The following is a 21,323-nucleotide window of genomic DNA, read 5'->3' on the forward strand; positions in this document are numbered from 1 at the left end:
ATACTTAAAAGTTAGAATCATGTCGAGAATAAATCATCCGCGGACCCATAATCTTAGAGCCATGGTGGAGAATTATTTATATTTATTTGACACTTGTCACAAAGAATATAAAATCATAAAGAAAAAACAACAAACATGGCAAGAAATTTCCTGAAATTGGAAAGGATGAAAAGAAAATGACGAGCGGACATGCCATCTTCTTTTATTTTTTCCTGGATCAACTAAATCCTCAGATTCTAGCAAACTGAAGCTAGCAAAACTTTTGAAAATGCTACCAAGGTTAAAGCTTCTGATTCTGAATCATTCATGCTGTAATGATTTGAAATACTTGCTTCCCTTCATGAAGTCTGGTGCGTTCGAAAATTTTTCCATGAGTGCGGACAGTTTCCCGTCGATCCCCAATTGGTTTCCCTAATTGTTTTCCCATCTGTGTGACGAGTAACGAGCTCACACTGTTGCCACGGTACATTTGGTCACACTCTTTACAGGATTTACAAGTCATTTAAAATTAAAACATTCTGGTTAAGATCAGTAGACGAGTTCATAATATTTTTTGCTGTAGCGAGCTCCGCGCTCTTTTCAAGGATTTCTAAGAAATTTACAAAGTATACTTTTCACATTCACCAAAGTATCTCTAGGTTGTAAAAATCAAGCAAAGTTTCGATTAGTTCAATTTTCAGGAAACCATTTACAAATAAATTGCAGATAGTAATAATAATGATAATAATCAAACAGTTCGTGGTAACGAACTGTAGTAAGGAGCGACCCAGCTCAATAGTAACCAAAACTCTAAAAAATGGATTTTTGATACCAATAGCTACATCAAAAGAATCGCATTTTAATGCTGGTTTTAAATATATAAGTTTCATCAAGTTTAGTCTTACACATCAAAAATTACGAGCCTGAGAAAATTTGCTTTATTTTAGAAAATAGGGGGAAACGCCCCCTAAAAGTCATAGAATCTTAAACGAAAATCACTCCATCAGATTCAGCGTATCAGAGAACCCTACTGTAGAAGTTTCGAGCTCCTATCTACAAAAATGTGGAATTTTGCATTTTTTGCCAGAAGGCAGATCACGGATGCGTGTTTATTTGTTTTTTTGTTTTTTTTCTTTTTCCCAGGGGTGATCGTATCGATCCGGTTGTCCTAGAATGTTGCAAGAGGGCTCATTCTAACAGAAATGAAAAGTTCTAGTGCCCTTTTTAAGTGACCAAAAAAATTGGAGGGCACCTAGGCCCCCTCCCACGCTAATTATTTTTCCAAAGTCAACGGATCAAAATTCTGAGATAGCCATTTTATTCAGCGTAGTCGATAAACCTTATAGCTATGTCTTTGGGGACGACTTACTCCCCCACAGTCCCCGTGGGAGGGGCAACAAGTTACAAACTTTGACCTGTGCTTACATATAGTAATGGTTATTGGGAAGTATACAGGCGTTTTCAGGAGGATTTTTTTTTGTTTGGGGGAGGGGTTGAAAAGAGGGGGATATGCTGGGGGAACTTTCCTTCGAGAATTTGTAATGGGAGAAGAAAATTTCCATGAAGGGAGAGCAGGATTTACTAGCATTATTTAAAAAAAAAAACAATTAAAAATAAATGTGAAAAAGCTTTTTCAGCTGGAAGTAAGGAACAGCAACAAAACTTAAAACAAACAGAAATTATTACCCATATGAGGGGCTCACCTCCTTCTAATACCTCGCTCTTTACGCTAAAGTATTTTTAGCAATTTCAACTACTTATTCTACGGCTTTTGTGATTCAGGGGGTCATTCTTAATGAATTGGGATAAAATTTAAGCTTTAGTGTAAAAAGCGAGGTACTGACGATGGGGCGAATCCCCTCATATATGTAATAAAAACATGAGAATACAAAAGTTCTTTACGTAAGCAAATTTATAAGTTACGTAAATCTTTTACCAATAAAAAGATTCGTAAAAAATTAAAAGTTCTAGTTGCCTTTTTAGTTAACCAAAAAATCGGAGGGCAACTAGGCTTCGTCCCCCCCTGTGTTTTTCTCAAAATCATTCGATCAAAATTATGAGAAAGCCATTGAGCCAAAAAAAAAAAAAAAAAATATGCAAATTTCGTTTTGATTATTCCTCTGCGGAGAGCCAAAATCAAAACATGCATTGATTCAAAAACGTTCAGAAATTAAATAAAAAAAACAAGTTTTTTTAACTGAAAGTAAGGAGCGACATTAAAACTTAAAACGCACAGAAATTACTTTGTATATGAAAGAGGCTGCTTCCTCATCAACGCCCCGCTCTTTACGCTAAAGTTTTTTACTGTTTTAAAAAGAAGAATTGAGAGAAAGAGTCAAACTTTAGCGTAAAGAGCGGGGCGTTGATGAGGAAGCAGCCTCTTTCATATACGAAGTAATTTCTGTGCGTTTTAAGTTTTAATGTCGCTCCTTACTTTCAGTTAAAAAATTTTTTTTTTTTTATTTAATACTAGTAAAGAAAGGGACATGACAGGGTCACAATTAAAGGAAGAAATCCTGTCTTCAATTGCGGAAGCTTTTTAAAAGGGGTAAGAGGAATCTGCGGTCTCAACGCAGGTAAAATTTCCACCTTCAAAAATTCAGCATCAACAATGTTAATTTTTAAAAATAGAAAAATAATCCGAATTAATTAGGTAAGGATTAAATCAAGGTAACGAATCAGGCTTACAGTCGAATGTTGCAAATGCTTGACCTCGAGGAGCTTGCTGACTTAATAAGTTCACAAACATCTAGTTCAAGGCAAATGTTGTCAGTTTGTACTTTAATTCAGTGTTAAGCTTACTACCTACGAATCAAAGCATGGAATAGGAATCGAAACTGACACGAAAACCCTAGATCGGTTCACAACTACGGCTAAATTTGAAATTTTAAAAGATTTGAGTTTGACAGTTACAGCACTTTTGTGCTTGAACATTTAAAAAAGAAAAAAAATCAGCAGAAAATTGTCAGCCAATTCACTCCGTTTGAAACACACTCGTTGAATCTCTAAAAAAAAAGAAATTACATAAACGGAAGGAAAGTATCAGATTTATGCAGTAAAGTACAGGGGCGCTTACATAGAAAAAAAAAAACATATTACGGGCAAACTCTTGGCTAGCACAAAAATTACTATTAATAAACACGAGAAATTTATTTTATTTGGCATAAGAAATTTGTTTTGTTACTTATAATTTTTGTTATTTATGTTTTTCTCTTCATTGTCTATTTTGGTAATAGTTTTTTACAATTATCATTAATATGCTTGATATCATTTGATTTCCCATCTAACTGATAAAACAGTCCTTTGGGATTATTTCGTGTATAAATGTATTGATTATTTTCAGAATATATGATAATGAAATAAAATACCGACAATACTTTTCAAAAAAGAGTAAAGATAGCAGCAGAATCGCAAAAAAACAAATTTTTCGACATTCATTCATCAAACTCCCAGCACATACTGCAGCAAAATTAGAGCTCAGCCGGAAACACTAAATATGAAATAAGGATGTATTTTATTTATTATGTATGAGTTTGTTTTACATATAATTTCGATCAGGATAACTGCGTTGCTAAAATTAACTAAAAACTCATCCCACAATTATGAAACAACGGAGGCATCTTTAAAGCTCAAAACCATTCTCCCCCATTATAAAAAAAAACAAAACAATTATTAACCAATTTCTTAAACAAAATCTTTAGTCCACCGTTCTGAAACAACAGATATTCACCTCCTTCCCCCATTATTAGTCTAACAGCATTACAGCCAATTCGGAAAAAGAACTAGGAAAAAGAAATTATATAGACATACATATTTTTTGCTGTCATTCAAGGTAACTTCTTTAGAATGAATGGAGTAGTCATTTATATGCTTGCATCATGCACTTCAAACCATTTACGTTACGTTTGCGTCAACAATGGAAAAATCATTATGTTGAATTTTTCGCAAAACTGAAACTTAAAACTGAAATTTAACTTATTTCACTGTTCTAAAACATCAACGCTTCCCATCCAACCCGAAGTAATTGTGGTGCGAGAGCAACACTTTGGTTTTGTCGTGTTTTTTTCCTAGCACCCCGATTTCAGCTTATTCCTAGAAAGTGGTAGGGGTCTAACCTCTGCGATTTTTACAGAAAGTGTGGACCTTGGGCCGGATTGATGAATATGACTTTACATTTTGGAAAGCTTCGTAAAACTCTTGCCTGGGGCCAAAAATCGATTGTTTCTATCCATTTCTGTTCGTGATTTCAGCTGAGTATATCATTCGTTTTTTGCATTATTGCGGTAGAGAAATTGTATTGGATGTGCCTCATAAACTTTAAAACTTCTCTCATTGCTAAAGAAATTAGAGTTTATCCTTTGCTCATTTCTAAGTGATGACGTTAGAACCTTGGTATACGGCAAAAAAGTCAACTTTTGAACTAAGATAGATAGATTTTTTTTTCGACGGCAGTTGGTAGCTCTTGATGTGCTGATCAAGGTACATCATCCATTTTTTGGTAGAAAAATTCATGAGATATACCAGTTTGAAAGTTTAAAAGGGTTGAAAACTTCAGTAGTAAGGTACACGCTGAAACCAAAAATAGGCCGATACCAATTGTGAGACATATAGGGGAGTTATAAGCAACATTCGGCTGTTAACTCACAATCATCTTCGGCAATGACGGGTTCGCAACTTTTGCTAGTTGGTGTACATATTATTTGTTTCCGGTGTTTTTGATGGCAAGACCAATTTGGTTCCAGTGGTAAGACATGTAGAGGACTTGTAAGTAATAATCGGCTGTTAGGCTACAATAATCTTCAGCGATGAGAGGTTTGTAACTTTTGCTAGTTGCAATGAGGGATTTGCAACTTTTGTGAGTTGGTGTACCTAGTATTTATTTTAAGATCCTTACAGATTAACAACTTCAGCGTTTAATCGAAGCGAGGAAACAAAACCAAAGTGTTGCTCTTTCAACACTTTACTCAGCGAAGCCGAACAAAGGTTGCAGCAACACCTCACGTTGCCCATGCAACGTAAATCTAGTTAGTTCTGAATTTAGAAAAATGAAACAAATCAGATTGACATCAAAATTTTTCTGCTTTAATTCAAGATGTCTTTGTTGGTATAAAGTGTGTTATCATCCAAATGTTCGAATTATGCTACTTTAGAAAAGCCTTACGCGTTATGTTGGGTCAGCAAATGGAAAGACATTTTAAATACATTGGTTTTGAAGAATAAATATACTTATGTTCCATGGAACGTGGAAGAATTGCACTGTTAGGCTGCAATTTTTACGATCTTTCTTGGGAACAGGGTACCTTCAGACTAATCTTAGGCGTCTTACGGTCGGAATGTCCCCTCCCCTCTTGTTTGCATGTAAGTATTAAACTCTAAAAACTACTGGTCAAAACCAGTAGACTGATGTATACTTTTTAAAAACAAATTTTGAAATACATGTCTGTTTTCTGCAGAAGGAGAAGCATTCAAGATGCGCAATATCCCATTTTCTCACTGGCAGCGTAGTTTGACATTTAATTTGTCATCAAACTATTAACAGAGCTTAACAGGAAGATACTCTTATCACCTACTACCATTAACAATTTGCTGCAACATCAAGCCCTCTAAGGCCAACGCAGCTACACGCGCTGCTTCTCCGTCCCAATCTATTCTAAACTCTTCACATCCTTCCAAGAAGTTTTAATTTCCATTAAGTCTTTCCTTGCGACCTAATCAATTTAGTACTAGGTGGTTGGAGGAAAAGACGATCTAGGGAATTTGTCACCCCTCATCCTCAGAACATGTCCTAGTCATCTCAAACTTACTCTCATTATGGCCCTAGAAAGCGGGATAGAATCACATTTTTCTGGAGCTTACTGTTTGAAATCCGGTCAGTCAGACGGGTATCCAAAAGAATCCGATGACAATTCCTTTGGAAAGCATCTGATATATAATACAAGGATAGGATCTTTGTTAGAGCTCGTCTATCAGCTGAATCAAACGCTAGCTCATAATCTATAAAACTAAGGATTAAAGGGGTTTGATGACTCAGGCACTTTTCAACTATTTACCTAAGAGTGAAAACTTGGTTGACGTATCTTCCCTCTTCCTAAAACCATACAATTCTTCCTTTAAAACTTTATCTTCAGCACCTGTAAGTGCAGAAATTGTCAAAATACTAAGTAGTTTCCTTCCTATTGAAACCAAGCTAGTTCTTAAATAATTACCGCACTCACACTTATCACCATTCTTATAGAGGGGTTTAGATAGAGATTTCTTAAAATCGCTAAGTACTTTCCATTTTTTTGAAAACATATTCATAATTTTTAGTAACTAATCTTTAACTGCACATCCACCATATTTAAGAAACTCGTTTACCATAGTGTCAGCATCTGGAGCCTAGTTATTTTGTTTTTTCATTTTAGTTTACTGTCTCCAGTTCTTTCTTGTCAGACGACCTGCATATCCCTCTTTAAATCTTTTCTTATCATCAATCGTGGCCCTGTTCCTATCTTTAACTGGGAATAAACCTAGATTGGCTGTTCCCTCTCAATTTTCAATATACAGTAATTCAGCAATTTTAATCATGACCTCCACTTCATAACTCTTCAATTCGTATTTTAATGTTTTCTCTACTTTAAGATTTCACTGAAATGCTTCTTGTACAAGTCCCTTTCTCTGCTCAACTTAAAGCATCTTTACTAATATTCCTAGCCGTGTTTGCCTTCTAAGACACCATTTTCTACTTAATAGACAAACAAAGATTTTATTTGTACAAAAATATTGTGCATAAAAAATATTGTTAAACAAGAACCAGTAGGTTCGACGTTCTTTTTACTGTCTAATTTTTATTTTATTAAAGCTGCCTGACTGTAGCAAGATGCAGGGTAGAATACTATCTTCCTAGGACGAAGTCCTAGTGGAACGTCGTCTATGTTATCTGAGCACAATGTGGAAGTTAGAAACCGCCCAGATTGATAAGGTCGACGTAGGCTGGCTTATTCACAAGTATCAATTATCTCAAGTATCGTCCCTGCAAGACAGCTTGGGAGACTATAAATTTTTTTTTATTGCCCTTGTCTCCCTCTCTTTCGTCATTGACTACCACGATATTACACCATATTTCTCTATTATGACCCTGAAATTATGGGGGATAAATAGATAATGACCATATGAATGTCTGTCTCATCGTACATTATTTCGTCTACCAGAGCTACAGTTTCTTTGATAGAAGCACATTCCTTGGGACCCATCTGCGAAACAGAAGTAATCGCCTGCTATAAAGCATGTGGAAAATTTTAGGTCTGCGAAACACCAAAATTTCCCGGTTGAGAACACTTTTGGTTGACTGATAAAGCTTCTTTATTTGTAGAGATTTTGGTGCGATTGTTTCATCGATGCGAAGAGTGGTGATTATAGAACAACAGAACGATAAAACAAGAGGTTTCAACCATTTGTCTTTCCTGATATTCCATTAGAAACAGACAGCTTTGAAAAACTTACTTTTTTCCATATTTCAAAAATCCAGAGAACCAAACTAGAATTAATGAAAAACTATAAATTTGTTTAGAAAAAAAAGCTAAATCAGAAAAGCAACTTTGCCTAGACCCTGTCAATTTACCGTCGACGAGTGTTGAGAAAAATATCAATTATTTTGGGTCACCTACCTTCATTAGTATTTTTAAAGGTTTTTTTTAACAAGAAAAAAATAAAATAAAATTTCTTTCAGATGCCTCAATTCTGTCGTTTCCCTCAGTTCAGGATGCTCATTCAAATTCAAAGACCCTGACGATAACTTCAAGTTTGCCGTTACCCGTTGCCTCTAATTCACATAGAGATTCAAATACAGAGACACTGCCTACCAAATCCACCAAGGACAACAAGCTGTCACTACCGACTTTTTCCCACGATTCCGACAGAGACATTGAAGTGAACAATTCTGATCAGCTAACAGAAGGATCGAGAGATGACACAAGAGCCAAGATGCAGCAGATAGAGACGACACACCCAAGAAGCAGTACATCCTCCTCGCTTGACATCATACCCTTCTCTGACTTCGGTTTCGCAGCGATAAAAGAAACAAACCAACCAACATCTGGAGATAATGCGTTTTTTCTTAACGAAAGATTGAATCCAAAGAACCAAGCCGAAGTTCCGACTTCAATACAAAGACGAAAGGCGGGGATGAATTTACTCGTCGACTTAACATTCAGCTTCTTACCTGATTTCCCTAGATTGCGGTGAGCCTTCACCATGAACACGAGGGACTTTCGTGTAGTGTTTGTGTCATAATGAGAATCTCCAATAGTGGCAGAGGGTGGTCGACTCTGTCCGGGGTTGGGGGTGGTGGGCAAAAAATGGGTCGGCTCGTCTTAAAACCACTGAAGAACTGCTCAAATCTGACTAGAAACGATGGTGTACTTACAAAAAATGCCAAGTCACAGTATCATATGAATTACCAGTGTAGAGCTGCAGCGCTTTTAGCTTCATTCAAGCAAGACAATCAAGATATCAGGAATGCCTTGGACTCTGAAAGAATGAAACAAATATACCAGAACCGTGACTATCTACAAGCATTGTGGAAACAATTAAACTTTGCGGGGCACAGAATATACCCCTCTGTGGCCATCGTGACGATGGTAAACTCGATAATCAGGGCCCTAATGTAATCACAGCAGAAAATGATGGTAATTTCCGTCACCTACTTCGGTATCGTGTTCAGGGGTGCGATTCGCTGCTTCAAAAGCTTGTAGATACTGCACTTGGAAACGCAAAATATACTAGTAAGCAGATCCAAAATGAACTAATTGGGACGATTGGAGAACTTATAAAGTCCTAAGCAGTCAGAAAAGTGAACACAGCAAGAGTCTGGTGTCTCATTGCGAAAATTAGACGATCTAGAGAAAATAGAATAAATTTTCCCCCTAATTGTCTCATTTAATGGAAAAATAGTTTTGTCGTCATTTCTTTAATAAAATATATTTATGCGCTATATTTATGGGTGATGTTTTATGAGTTATGTTATTATTTATGGGTCGTGTTTTGTGAGTGGTTTTTTGAGTTATGTGCAAAAAAACAAACAAAGCAATTATGATATACTTATTTTCATTAAAAGTGTAATTTTTATATTTTTCAATTTTCTTTCATACTCCTCTGTGTACATCTTTTGTATATATAGAGGGCACAAATAAATTAGTATTATTATTGTTGCTGACGAATCCACCGATAGACAGACAAGGTGGACATGACAGACTCATGGTAGTAGTGTGTTGTTGTTTACAAATCGGATAAGAATTACGTAATCTGAGAAGATCCTGTTGCCGTAGTCGACACCATTCAAACCTTATCGGGGCTCTCTGAAGATGAAAAGGCCAACACCAGTCGAAATTTTGAAGAAAGGCTAGACGGCGAAAGCTTCGACAGGCTACTTATAAGTGAAGTCACCAGATCCAGCTTAGACATGACAAAGTGTGTCGGTAAAGGTTATGACAAAGCCGCTAGCATGTCAAGCTCCGTAATTGGGGCTACTGGTGAAATAAAGCGCAGTTAACAACTTGCAGATTATTCTAATTGTGTAAGCCATGCCACTAATCTTTCCTGCTGGAAGATAGTTGCTGTCCCAATTCTACAGAATTCGCAAGATGTCGTACGAGAAACCATCTCTCATTTCAACTCGAGTACCAAGCGAACAAAGCTTCTGAAGAAACATCTAATGTCAGACAACTGTAGAGCTGAGACCCTGATTGGTCTTTGTACCACAAGATTTGTAGAGAGGCATGAGGCAATCAGTCGGTTCTGGGATTCCTTGTCGTCTATTATTTCCGCTCTGGAGGAGAGAGAAGGCTGGCTGGACAGAGAGGGCAACAGTAAAGCACACCTACTACGTTCTTGCATTGAGAAATCAGACACATTGATCGGAGTGGTCTGCTTGGATTCGATTTCATCTCTAATGAAACCATTGGCAGATCACTTCAACAAAAGGACTGTGATCTTGTGAGAGTTCTTTAGAGCTGATAAGCAGCGTCAAAACGACATTAGAGGAAATGCGAGCTCGTGCAGAAACCGAGTTTCAGTCTCTCTACAAGGAAGTCGAGAACATGGCAAAAGAAATTCATGTTGCCATAAAAGTCGTCCAACCACGCATAGCCTCGCGCTCTTGTGTACCGAACGAGAGTACCGAATCTGGATCAAGAAAGTTACTACAGGATGGATGCATTCATCACAGCCATGGATGCCATTCTCCTTGATTTCTCGGAAAGATACAGCTCCCATTTTGCTCATGCGGCTAAACTTTCATCACTAATTCCAGCAATTGCTCATAGCCAGAATTGGAACTATCTGAAGGAAGGGTACGAGAAGTACAATGACCTTCTAAGTGGCACATGTACTGATTTGAAAATGGAATTCCAGATCCGGAAGAGCCACTGGTCAAAACTAACAACGGAGCAGCCGAAGACGGCAATGAAACCGTTGGCAGAGTCACTTCAACAAAAGGACGGTGATCTTGTGAGAGTTCTTTAGAACTAATAAGCAGCGTCACAACGACATTAGAGGAAATGCGAGCCCATGCAGAAACCGAGTTTCAGTCTCTGTACACGGAACTCGAAAACATGGCAAAAGAAATTCATGTTGCCATAAAAGTCGTCCAACCACGCATAGTCACGCTCTCTGGTGTACCGAACGGGAGTACCGAATCTGGATCCAGAAAGTCACTACAGGATAGAGGCATTCATCCCAACCATGGATGCCATTCTCTTTGATTTCTCGGAAAGATACAGCTCCCAAATTGCTCATGCGGCTGAACTTTCATCACTAATTCCAACAATTGTCCATAGCAAGAATTAGGACGATCTGAAGGAAGGGTACGAGAAGTACAAGGACCTTCTAAGTGGCACATGTACTGATTTGAAAATGGAATTCCAAATCTGGAAGAGCCATTGGTCTAACGTAGCAACGGAACAGCAGAAAACGGCTATTTCGGCTCACAACGGCTGTCAGGAGCAGTTTTTCCTGAACATCTTTGCATTGCTTACAATCCTTGAGACGCTTCCAGTTTCAACATGCGAGGTGGAAAGAATTTTCTCCAAGGTCGACATAACGTGTTTTGTACTCAGAAACACAACGTCATAGGAGAGTTTAGAGGCGCTGTTGTTTACGCAAGTATACAGGAACGAACTACCGAAAACAGAAGATGTAATAAAATCTTTTACCATCAGAAAAGCTTGGAGACTGAATCTGATACTCTAGTATGGCCTTTTCTTTCTTTTTGTTCAATTTTTTGCACCTTGAGTTCGATAGAAGAAAGGAGAATAACCCAGCTACAGCTCTTCTCATCCCACGACACGGACCAGATCTACAGAAACGAGACTTACAAATTAAACAAAAAATCTGTCAAGAAGAGAACCGGGTCCGAAAAAAATAAGGAATGCTACTACTAGCAGTATTGATATTTAGATTAGTAACGTGATTTAGGTAATCTAGAAAAGTAGAAATGGGATAGTATGATAAAGATTAGTAGAGCTGGGGTGGGTTTGATATAGATTAGTACAGAAAGGATGATCTAGATTAGTAGAGGGAAATCTATTACTTTGATTTGTATGTGTGGGAGAAGGGGAGGGAGAATGAGATAGAGAATAGGAGTGACATATAGTAAAAAAAAATTAGTAAAAGAGCAAGCCCACATGCACACACGAACAAATACAGAAGCATACGCACAAATACATACCCACACACACACAAACACACAAAAAAAGAAAAAAAAATTATACATGCATATATACATACTCATATCTACACTCTTTTTTACTACTACTACTACTACTACTACTACTACAAAAAAAATAAAAAAAAATCCTATTTTAGTAATTAAGACAGATAAAAACTTGAATGAGGCCTTAACTTTACTCACCCAACCAATTACCTAGGAAAAACCATTTTTCGAAATTCATATGCCTACAAGCTTTTAGCTTACAAGCTATTGGATGAACCAATAAACAAATAAATATCTTGGAATATCACATAGCTTCATATTACCATAGAAAAAATAGCTTGGTGTTGGGAGTTGGTTTCATTGTTAAGAGTGCGGGGTTGGCACTGGAGAACCTGCACGTTGGTGCCCCTATTACTACTAATCTAATTCCAGCATTTTATTAGAATTTATTTTCTCATAAATTCTATGTATTTTTTAAATCTATGTATTGTAAGGAAATTTAAAGGAATGAGACATTAAATTTTTGGGTTACAAATAATACAATGTAAGGGTATTAAGGGCTAGTAAGGGCTATTACCCCTTACTCTCAAGCCCCGATCCTTATGAGACGCTGATTTTTTTTGTAGTTTACAATTCAAACAAGGAGTAGAAAATACTTTCAGGGATGGGTAAATTGATCTTTCTTCTAGTTTACATTTCAGATTAAAGAAGGGGAAGATGTTCAAACTCAAGATATTACATTAACGTCATTTTATCACAATTCTCCTGCTAAAAACAAAACTTCAAATGGCTAATACATTGCCAGCTGTCAGATAGGTGGAGCATGACATCAAATGAATTAACGAACTTTCTGCTGGGATATGATTGTAAGAGAAAGGTTATCTAGAATGGCAATAGTAGAAAATGGAACCATTTTACATTACAATATTGATATTTTGTGATAATATACATGACATTATTTCAATATAAAATATCTATTTACAATAATATATTAATTTTTTCTCTATCATTATTAGACTTGTATGGTTTTCGAAGAAATTAGGAACTTTAAATATATTTGGGTATTAAACCCTGCCACGGTAGGGGTAGAGTTTATGATAGACATCATAATATAAATACTTTCCTTTTTGAAAAAAAAATCAGCTTTGATAGTGGGGGACACGACCCATTCCATGTTTTGGTTCTAGTTCCGAATAGAGATTCATTGAAAAAAGGAGCCCTTGACACAAGTAAAAACCCAATATTCCTTTGCTTGTCATGGAACGCCTTCAAAACATTTTCTAGCTGCCGAAGCAACAAGGCAGGCCCCCCACGTTTCAAGTGGTCCTCAGATATTCCGCTGTAACCAGGCGTTCGGTTGGTTTTCAGTCTCTTTATAGAAAATGTTGGAATCTTGTAGCGGATCGAGGGGCTGCTTTACAATTCTCTACCTCTTGTAAAAACAGCTGTATTTCCACTATTAGAGATCAGAGGTTTCCCCATTAATGAATTTTTTTTTTATCAAGATCTAAAGAAAAAAAAAATAGTCTGGCCTACTCATTCAAAAAGTCTCGATGAAACCATAGTAATTTATTCATCAAAGAATCTACTCGCGTCTGTTGTTAATACGCATTTTACTGCTATAGGAAAATAGCATTGGCTTTCAAAGAGGTTTCTTTGTCATTTTACATCAGCACCAACCAGATTTGCACAAACGAACTGGTCTAACGAACGCGTTATCTACACCTCCACCTATCATTACGCTCGAATCACATTGACGCCCTTGGTCCAGTAGCCCCCAAAGAAACAGACTTAAAATGTATCTAAGAAGCAATGAATACTTATTTAGGAAACCAACTTAACGCGTATTTAAGAGGTAAAGAATAACAGCATAAAATCTAAACTAATCACAAAAACAAGCTGAAAAGGTTTGATCCCAATTACTTTTTTTGCTCGAAAAGTTTGAAAAGGTCAAACTCTCTATAAACACTGTACCGAAAACAGGTGGGAGGGGAAAGAGAGGTTACTTCGCACCATTAAAATTTAGCAGTGATTTGTCTGCTGTATTGACAAATTTCAAGTCCGAACTGACTCAGTCGATTCAGCCTTTGTTATTTAATAACGACAGTATTTTACGCCATCTCTCGAACTAAGAACTGTTTCAAAGGTTACGCTCGGTTATGCAGTTTTATCATGTTGACTTTTTTTTTAAGTTTGAGATCTTGCCTCAACAAAAGTTAGTTTTTTTCTCGCAATCAGAAAAATATCGAAGGATATGAAAAAAGCCTATCGACGAAGATTAGAATGTTGGAAGCCATGGTAATAATAGCATTGACTACTATTTTAACTAACCAGATATCGGAGCATAAGTCATACACAAATTATGGTTTTACCCCACTTCCTCAGGTTAAAATGAAAGAAATGTTAAAATGGCTAGGTTACGTTTTACGGATGCAGGATGATAAGTTGCCTAAGATTGTGCTTTTTAGCTAACCATCTTAGGCCAACCGCAAATTAGGTCATCCCCAAAAAGGGTAGAGAAAGGTATTAAGAATGGGCTTAACTGAAATTGAGGATTTTTGGGAGTGCTAAAGAATGATTTTTTTAATAGCTTAGGGAGGAGGAGCGTGTCAGCTTAGGGCAGCAGTGAGCTGTTAGCATGAGCAGAAGTATTTGTGAAAATGCATTCTAAGGGGTTTCAGGTAATTGAATCCGACTCACTTGTGATGGCTCAACTTAACAGAGTTTCCTCTTTAAGCGGTATACGGTCAGCCAATTTACCTATTGTGTACACTCTGTAAACACTGCAAGAAACGCTTCGCATATCAAGCTGTTTTGGAATATAGGGTGAAAGAAAAGATCAGAAAAAGGATACGGTAATCGAAGGATCCAGTAAGCACTTTGACTTAGCTTGATAGCTTCCTTCTTTCCAGTGACAAAAGTTATCCCCTGCATATCAGTTCCAAATCGGATATGAGGATCTAGGGTCACAGTGACAGGTGCCTTTGGAGTTACAATATGGATTCTCATCAACTGCGCTATTAGAGATTTATTGGATCTGAAATGACGAAAACAAAAATTTCAATTTAGTAAATATTTGAAAGGAAAGAAAACAATTAAATTATCTATGTTACTTCAAATAATGATGACGTTCCCCCTCCCCTCATCGAGCTTCCCAAAAGTTTACAAGTTAAAAACTTTACGGAAAATTATACAGATTATTTCAATTGAAAGTTTTGTTTAGTCAATAGCACTTTCAGTACATCCAAATGAATTGGATTTGAAAGGAACGAAATAATGACGAAAATTCACCAAATAGTTTACGAATAAAATAAATTGATTGTTATATATATACTGATGTCAGAAACAATTTGCAAGCTTGGTCTTTATTGAATGTTGGTTGCTAGAATAAAATATAAAAAAATCTTCAAAAAAAGATACACTTCTACACCCTCCTCTAGTCTTTACAATCTAAACAAGGTAGACCCAACCGTAAGAACTATACTCCGATCCACGTTTTAATCATAAGCATTTTTATTAAAAATTCTTAAATCACTGCTTTAGGAAAGTCTGTATCCTTAACACTTGTTTTTAGTATTAAAATATTTGAATGTAATATTTGGTCTATGCTTTATATTTTATTTTTTGACGATTGTATTTTTTTTTATAACTATTTAATTAGTTATAACATTCGCAGAGAAAAAAGTCTTTTTTCGAGAGTTTAATGGATTTTTGCTTTGCTAATTGTTTAAATATTACAAAGTAAGTAATTTCTGAGGTATTTATGCAACGTCACAATGTACATCTTATTGAATCAAAAGCAAGTAAATAAATGAACACAAATACAGATGATAGGCTGAATTGGTTCAGAAGGGACAGAGAAGACTTTGTACCCGTATATCGTCCACTTCATCAAAATTTGAAAAATTTCTCCCAGGTATTTCTATGCATTAAATATAATTCGCAATTTCTAATTTTTTTTTCTCAAACGATTAAGAAATTCCGTTCCCTTTTGAAATCTTTTCCCCGTGAGGAAAGGGGTTCGAGTCCTGGTGTTGCTGGTTATTTGGCTTGAAACGGAGGTCAGTGGCATGACTCTGGAAGCTCAGTTAGAGTCCACTCAGCTTTAAATGGGTACCTGGAAAAATCTGGGGAAAGTAAACAGGAAGGGTGTGCAAAAGCACAAGATGGTTTGGCCCCCGACCCGTCGTTGCAGTTTCCAGCTGAAGGGCCATGAAACAGAGATCAGCACCCCCGTTAGGGACTTTAAATGCTCGAATTTATGTTTCATATTATTCGATTATGGTTTCAAGAGCAACTTAAATTGATAGCGCATCCAAATAAATCGGCTTTTTGACCAATATCAGGGAGTTTGAATATTTAGGCCCTAGCCCTCAGTCTGTTTGACATAAATACTATGCCCAAATGATACTATAACCACATCTGTACATTAATGCACAATAATTATGAATGGTCTATTTTGTCCATTGATTTTAACTTGAGGCTCTTGAAAGGCCAATTTTCATCACCAACTTGCCCCCTAAACTGTTGCTATGGAATAAATGAGCCACACCCGACTAATAAAACAGGGTAACTTTCTGCCAATGATCCAACAGCCATTAGTATAGCTCTCGCAGCGGAGTTGCTAGAAAAGTCTTCAACGTGATTAGTTGATAAAATTGTAATGGCTATGCTTAATTTGCTATGCTAATTAAGAATTAGCGCAGCTAGGTCTAATTTTAGTATTTTTTTTCGCAATCACCAGATGAATTAAGGAACAAAATAGAGTTATAAAACCGACTGGGTCTTTGAAATACCATAGGATAGTAATTGATGAAGCTTTATTTTTTAAGCAGAATGTGATTTAATTGGTAAAATCCTGGCAATAAAATCTATGTACAATGAAGAGACTCCAGCTTCCCCCCCCCCTAAATCAATTCTCCTTCATCTTTACTTTTCCCTCATTCATCAGTGTATACTTTATTGTTCATGTAATTTGGTTGTCTAATTTTCCGTCTTTCTTTAAACCGATTAGAGTCTTAAAAAATAATTCTCCTCGTCAGTCTGCTTTGGAAATTCAACCAAGTTTAAAAATTTGGAAGTTGCTGGCTTTCGTGAACTTTATCCACTGTTATTTATTTTTGGATTGGATTAAGCCTTGCTTTTCCAGCGGTTTATTGTGTTGGATCTACTATTCATTCCTCTGATACAAAGGTTGGGGATGATTTTCTTGTACATAGAGCCAATTATTCACGTTACCCAGAGGTATCTAAAAATTGAACAGTTTAAAAAGTGATATTAAGACCACTGATGGTTCTCATTCATTTAGAAAACTATTAAAGAGCAGTTATATTTGGCAGAATATGAATGTTGCTTTGTTTATGGTGTTTTATGGTTTTATTGTGATTTAGGTTCATGGTATTATGGTTATTGGAGGCAAAGACTGATATTTGTTTGTTATGTATTTGTTGATTTTTGCGGTGGTATTGGTGGCGTCAGGTGCAAAGTTCTTATGCTTTTCTTTTTTTTCTCAGTTAGTTTTTTTTTACCTCCCCCACGAACAAACATTGATTTATAGGGAAAGTAGTAGTTTTTTTGTTACTTGTGTATTTTTTTAAATAAATGCTTATGCCATTAACACTGTATCTTTGCATATTTCAGCATAAACATCAGGCAAATAAGGAAATCATTATTAAAAGTTTGCATCTTTTCTTATTTAAAAAATATTGTCTTCACTTCAATTCGTAAATTACAAAAAGTATTGTTTGGAAGTTGAACATAGTTCAACTCACTGAATTATGCACAGGACCCAATATTGGTACTGTAGTCATGCGTAATTCTACTTTTATACACAAGTGCAACTATAATTAGGCTCAAATGTTACTGGTCCATCGTGGTTTAACAGTTAAATTCTGTTTAAGCCATTATTTTTATTTGTTTAAAATAAATACTAAGTGCTAAAATAGCATTTAATGTGATTTAAATGAAGTGCACTTACGCTATTGCCCAAGCTACAAACTTTTGTTGTAAGTTTGTCACAAATTCTTCATCAGGTTTTTGAAATTTCAAAAAAACACTTTTTTCAAGCCTACAGTTTTTTTTTCTTTTACCAAGTAGTTTTCTATGGTTTTTTTCGCATGGATTTACAGAGACATGGCAGACTTAGTTTCCAAAAAGGCTCAACTTTTTTAAAACTTATAGAGATTAGTAGATGAGAGAGAGGGAGGAGGGGAATCTGAACACCCGAATCTTTCTCCTGGCTAATTCACAAAGTATCTACATCGTAAAAACAGAGTTGTGTGCATAAGCTTTACAATAAGGAATCAATACCTGCAGGGACAGGTCATGTACAGAGGCATGTCAGAACCAATTATTTTTACAGCTGTTTCTTTCACACCCGTAGTCGGAGCTCGAAGTGCCTTCTCTGGAGCGCAGCATATGAATCGATGTCCTCGAGGACATTCATACTCTTCGCCGATGAAGATTTTCACCGTGAATTCTGCTTCTAGAAAAAAAGAGAATTTATACAGAAATTTATACAGAAACATTGCAAACTTTTTATGAAATTAGTAGAACAAAATAAAAAGTAATATTATTCAAAAAATTAGAAAAAATGTTGTCTAAAATAGCACTGACAATTTTAAAGCAGGCTGTTATAAAAAGTAGACTAGACTGTTAATCTGAGTCTTCCCTCCATTCCCGCCTCACGCACCCATATATATAAGACAAAATCACAATATACATTGTATAAAATCATAATGTGGTCCTTTGACTGTGAATAAAATTAAAAATCATTACAGGATTGACTGGTGGACAGTCAAGAAATTGTATATAAATATTAAGATAGAGGTATCATCTATACTAGCCAAGAACGTAGAAATTTGTTTCTGGATAATTAAAACATTTTTGGGGGGAAGGGGAAGGGTGTTGTAGGAAAATTCAAAAGAGGATGACTGTAGGACGTATTGGGAAAAAATGGGAACATCGCTACAACATCACAATCTTGAGATTAACGGGCAGGGAGGAGGGCAGAGGCATAAAGGGTTTGAGGAGAGCGCCTGAAAAAATATATCACATATCATCTTCTGAGTGCCTGCACTAGATTTGGTGGTTAGTAAAAAACATTTTCAGGTCTTTGAAATATATTAACTCTTACATTTCAAGTATTTTTCCAGCCACAAACGAAAGGTTGTCATCAAATTAGCCTATTCACCTCCATTTCATAGCGCATTCCCTAGAAAACAGCAATTTCAATATAGAAGACTTCTGAAGTTTTCCACAACAAAGATTGGCTTAGCTCTTTCCAGCTATGAAATATATATTAAGAGCAGAGACTAAAACGATGAATACATACGATATGATTATTCAAGGTTAATTTTCGTTTTGTTAACCAAAGGTTAAATTTCGAATTTTGAGAGAATGAATGAATGAATGATACTTTATTTAGAAACGAACTTTCACAACATTAAACTGCCGAATTTGTCGTTTTTTTTGTCAGGTACATTATAAAAGCATATAAAATTGTTGATACATTATAAACGTTGTCGGTACACCATGTTTTTCGTCAGGTACATCATAAACGTATAACATTATAAAAACATTGTCGTTCTTTGTCAGGTACCTTATAGAAACATATAACGATGATTCCGACTAGCATGTCATCTAAAAACGCTAACAAACAAACCAATGATAAGAGTACATAATATACGATAAGAGTACAATTTCATTTATTTAGAATTTCAAGAAACGCAGGCCCAAAGTTCTTTCTATAACACTCAGTTTTTGCATTGATAGGATTTAGAACCTGAATTTTTTTGTGCTTTTGATCGAAGTAAACGGTGCTTTGGTGGGCAATAAGGGAATGGGAGTAGATATTGAAAAACGTGGTTTAAGACGCACACTACTAAAATCAAAGAGTAACACGTCGGGCTGCCAAGGTTGGGAGGCGGAATTCCTTGAGGAGGCGACTGTAAGGCCATTGGCCCCGACCGTAAATAATTCTCAGGGTTGTCTTCTGGATAATTTCTAGCCTGTCGGACTGATCCACCATAAGGCTAAAATGCCATAGAGGGCAAGCATACTCAAGGAGTGGACGGATAAAAGATATGTAAAGGCGGAAGATATGCACTTTTGGGCATGAAAATTTATCAAATAGCTCAATGAGAGACAGTTATGCACCAATTGTTTAATCTCCCATTACAGATCGCTCGTCATTGTAACCCCTAAAAGTTTATTGTTTGTTGTAATTATTTCATTAGGCATTGAAGTTGTATACAATGGCTTTGATTTAAGAAAATTAAGGGTCATAATATTAGATTTTTGAGAATTCACGTTTATTTTGACTGGGCTGTTTTACTTACAATGTCTTCGAGAATTTCCATTGCACTGCTCTTAATATTTCTTCTGCACCTTTCAAGAAAAGGTATGTCATCCACAAACTCCCATCGATCGGCTAATTCATTAGCAAGATTGTTGATCATTACCAAAAATAGTAAACGACCTAAAAGTGTACCCTGTGGAGCTCCGCAAGAAATAGGGAGTGAATCAGAATAAAAATTTTTATACTTAACAGCTTTACTTCTATTTGACAAAAAAGATGCAATAAAATTGACTAGAAAATGAGGCACTCCAAATTCATTCAGCAGTTTTTCAACTAAAACATTATGAATAGCAAGATCAAAAGCCTTTTGGAGGTCAATTAAAAGGAGATTGAGTAAGGTATCTGACTCGTCAAGTAGTTTATATACGTATCGTTGAGACTGACCAATGTGTTGTTGATAAACCTTTCATATTTCGGAATTCTTGTTCACCTACAAGTTCGAGGATGGTCTCTTTAAGCCAATCTGCTGCGAAGCTCTCATAGAGTTTAGAGAACATCAGCGTTAATGCAATTGATCGGACTCCATAGAAATCCAAACTAAACCCTTTCTTCTGTATTGGCGTAGCATTTTCTTTTTTCTAACACTGAGGAAACGAGCCACTTCTAGTTACTGTGCTAAAAAATTTTGATAAACGTTTTGATAGTTTATCAAAAAATACTTTTACTAAATTAATCGAAATTGCAAGGGATCATATTGAGCTTCTCTTTAATTTTAAGAGAGACACTAGACTAGAGTAAAAACTGCCTTTATAAAGGGCCTTTGTGAAGAAATAAAATCAAGAGAGGAAGCTTAATCATGTCACGGACTTTACCAATCAATTCAGGGAGGTGAATAATCCAAAGATAGTATGTTTAACTCAGCACTTAGAAGTGCAGGGAATTACGGAATGGGAGGGGAGGATGACATGGAATGCAGTCCATGAAATACAAATGTAATGGAATGACGAAATAAAATGTAGGAAATGGTAAAATACTTTTTTGAGATGAAGCAGACGAGGCAAAATTTCTAGAATGCAACTAACCAGATTTGAGGTTTTTGCTATATTTATCAGTTCTTCCAGAACGATGCCTCCTCGAACTTTCTAAGATTGTTGGCCATTTTTCTGCATGCTCGATTTTCACAGCAACATCCCATGGAAGAAGGAAACCAGTATGGGCCAGGAACCCAGGCATCATGTCACTTAAACCAATATTATGTGAATAGTAACTGGATGGACCGACACACTTCAGTGACCATGATGAAAAGGATGAAACCAAATCAGTTGGTTGCCCAAGATAGGGTACGATGTCTACAAG

At 36.2% G+C, this 21,323-nt stretch overlaps 1 protein-coding gene and 1 long non-coding RNA gene across 2 annotated transcripts in view; one reads left to right on the top strand and one right to left on the bottom strand.

The window, feature by feature from the left end:
• LOC136030716 (uncharacterized) overlaps window positions 1-9,196 on the top strand; it is a 32,764-nt gene extending 23,568 nt beyond the window's left edge. Inside the window, exon 4 of the long non-coding RNA XR_010618347.1 lies at window positions 7,688-9,196. This is a non-coding gene — a long non-coding RNA (uncharacterized LOC136030716). The remainder of the gene's footprint in view (window positions 1-7,687) is intronic.
• LOC136030675 (nonsense-mediated mRNA decay factor SMG8-like) overlaps window positions 1-21,323 on the bottom strand; it is a gene marked incomplete in the record, with an annotated part of 107,437 nt that overhangs the window by 4,356 nt on the left and 81,758 nt on the right. The window contains 3 exon segments of the mRNA XM_065709743.1: window positions 14,523-14,705; window positions 17,978-18,152; window positions 21,050-21,323. Of these exon segments, the coding sequence (XP_065565815.1) occupies window positions 14,523-14,705; window positions 17,978-18,152; window positions 21,050-21,323 (632 nt within the window).

The sequence above is a fragment of the Artemia franciscana genome, chromosome 1, assembly GCF_032884065.1.
Source record: "Artemia franciscana chromosome 1, ASM3288406v1, whole genome shotgun sequence".
In the NCBI taxonomy this organism is placed as follows: Eukaryota; Metazoa; Arthropoda; class Branchiopoda; order Anostraca; family Artemiidae; genus Artemia; species Artemia franciscana.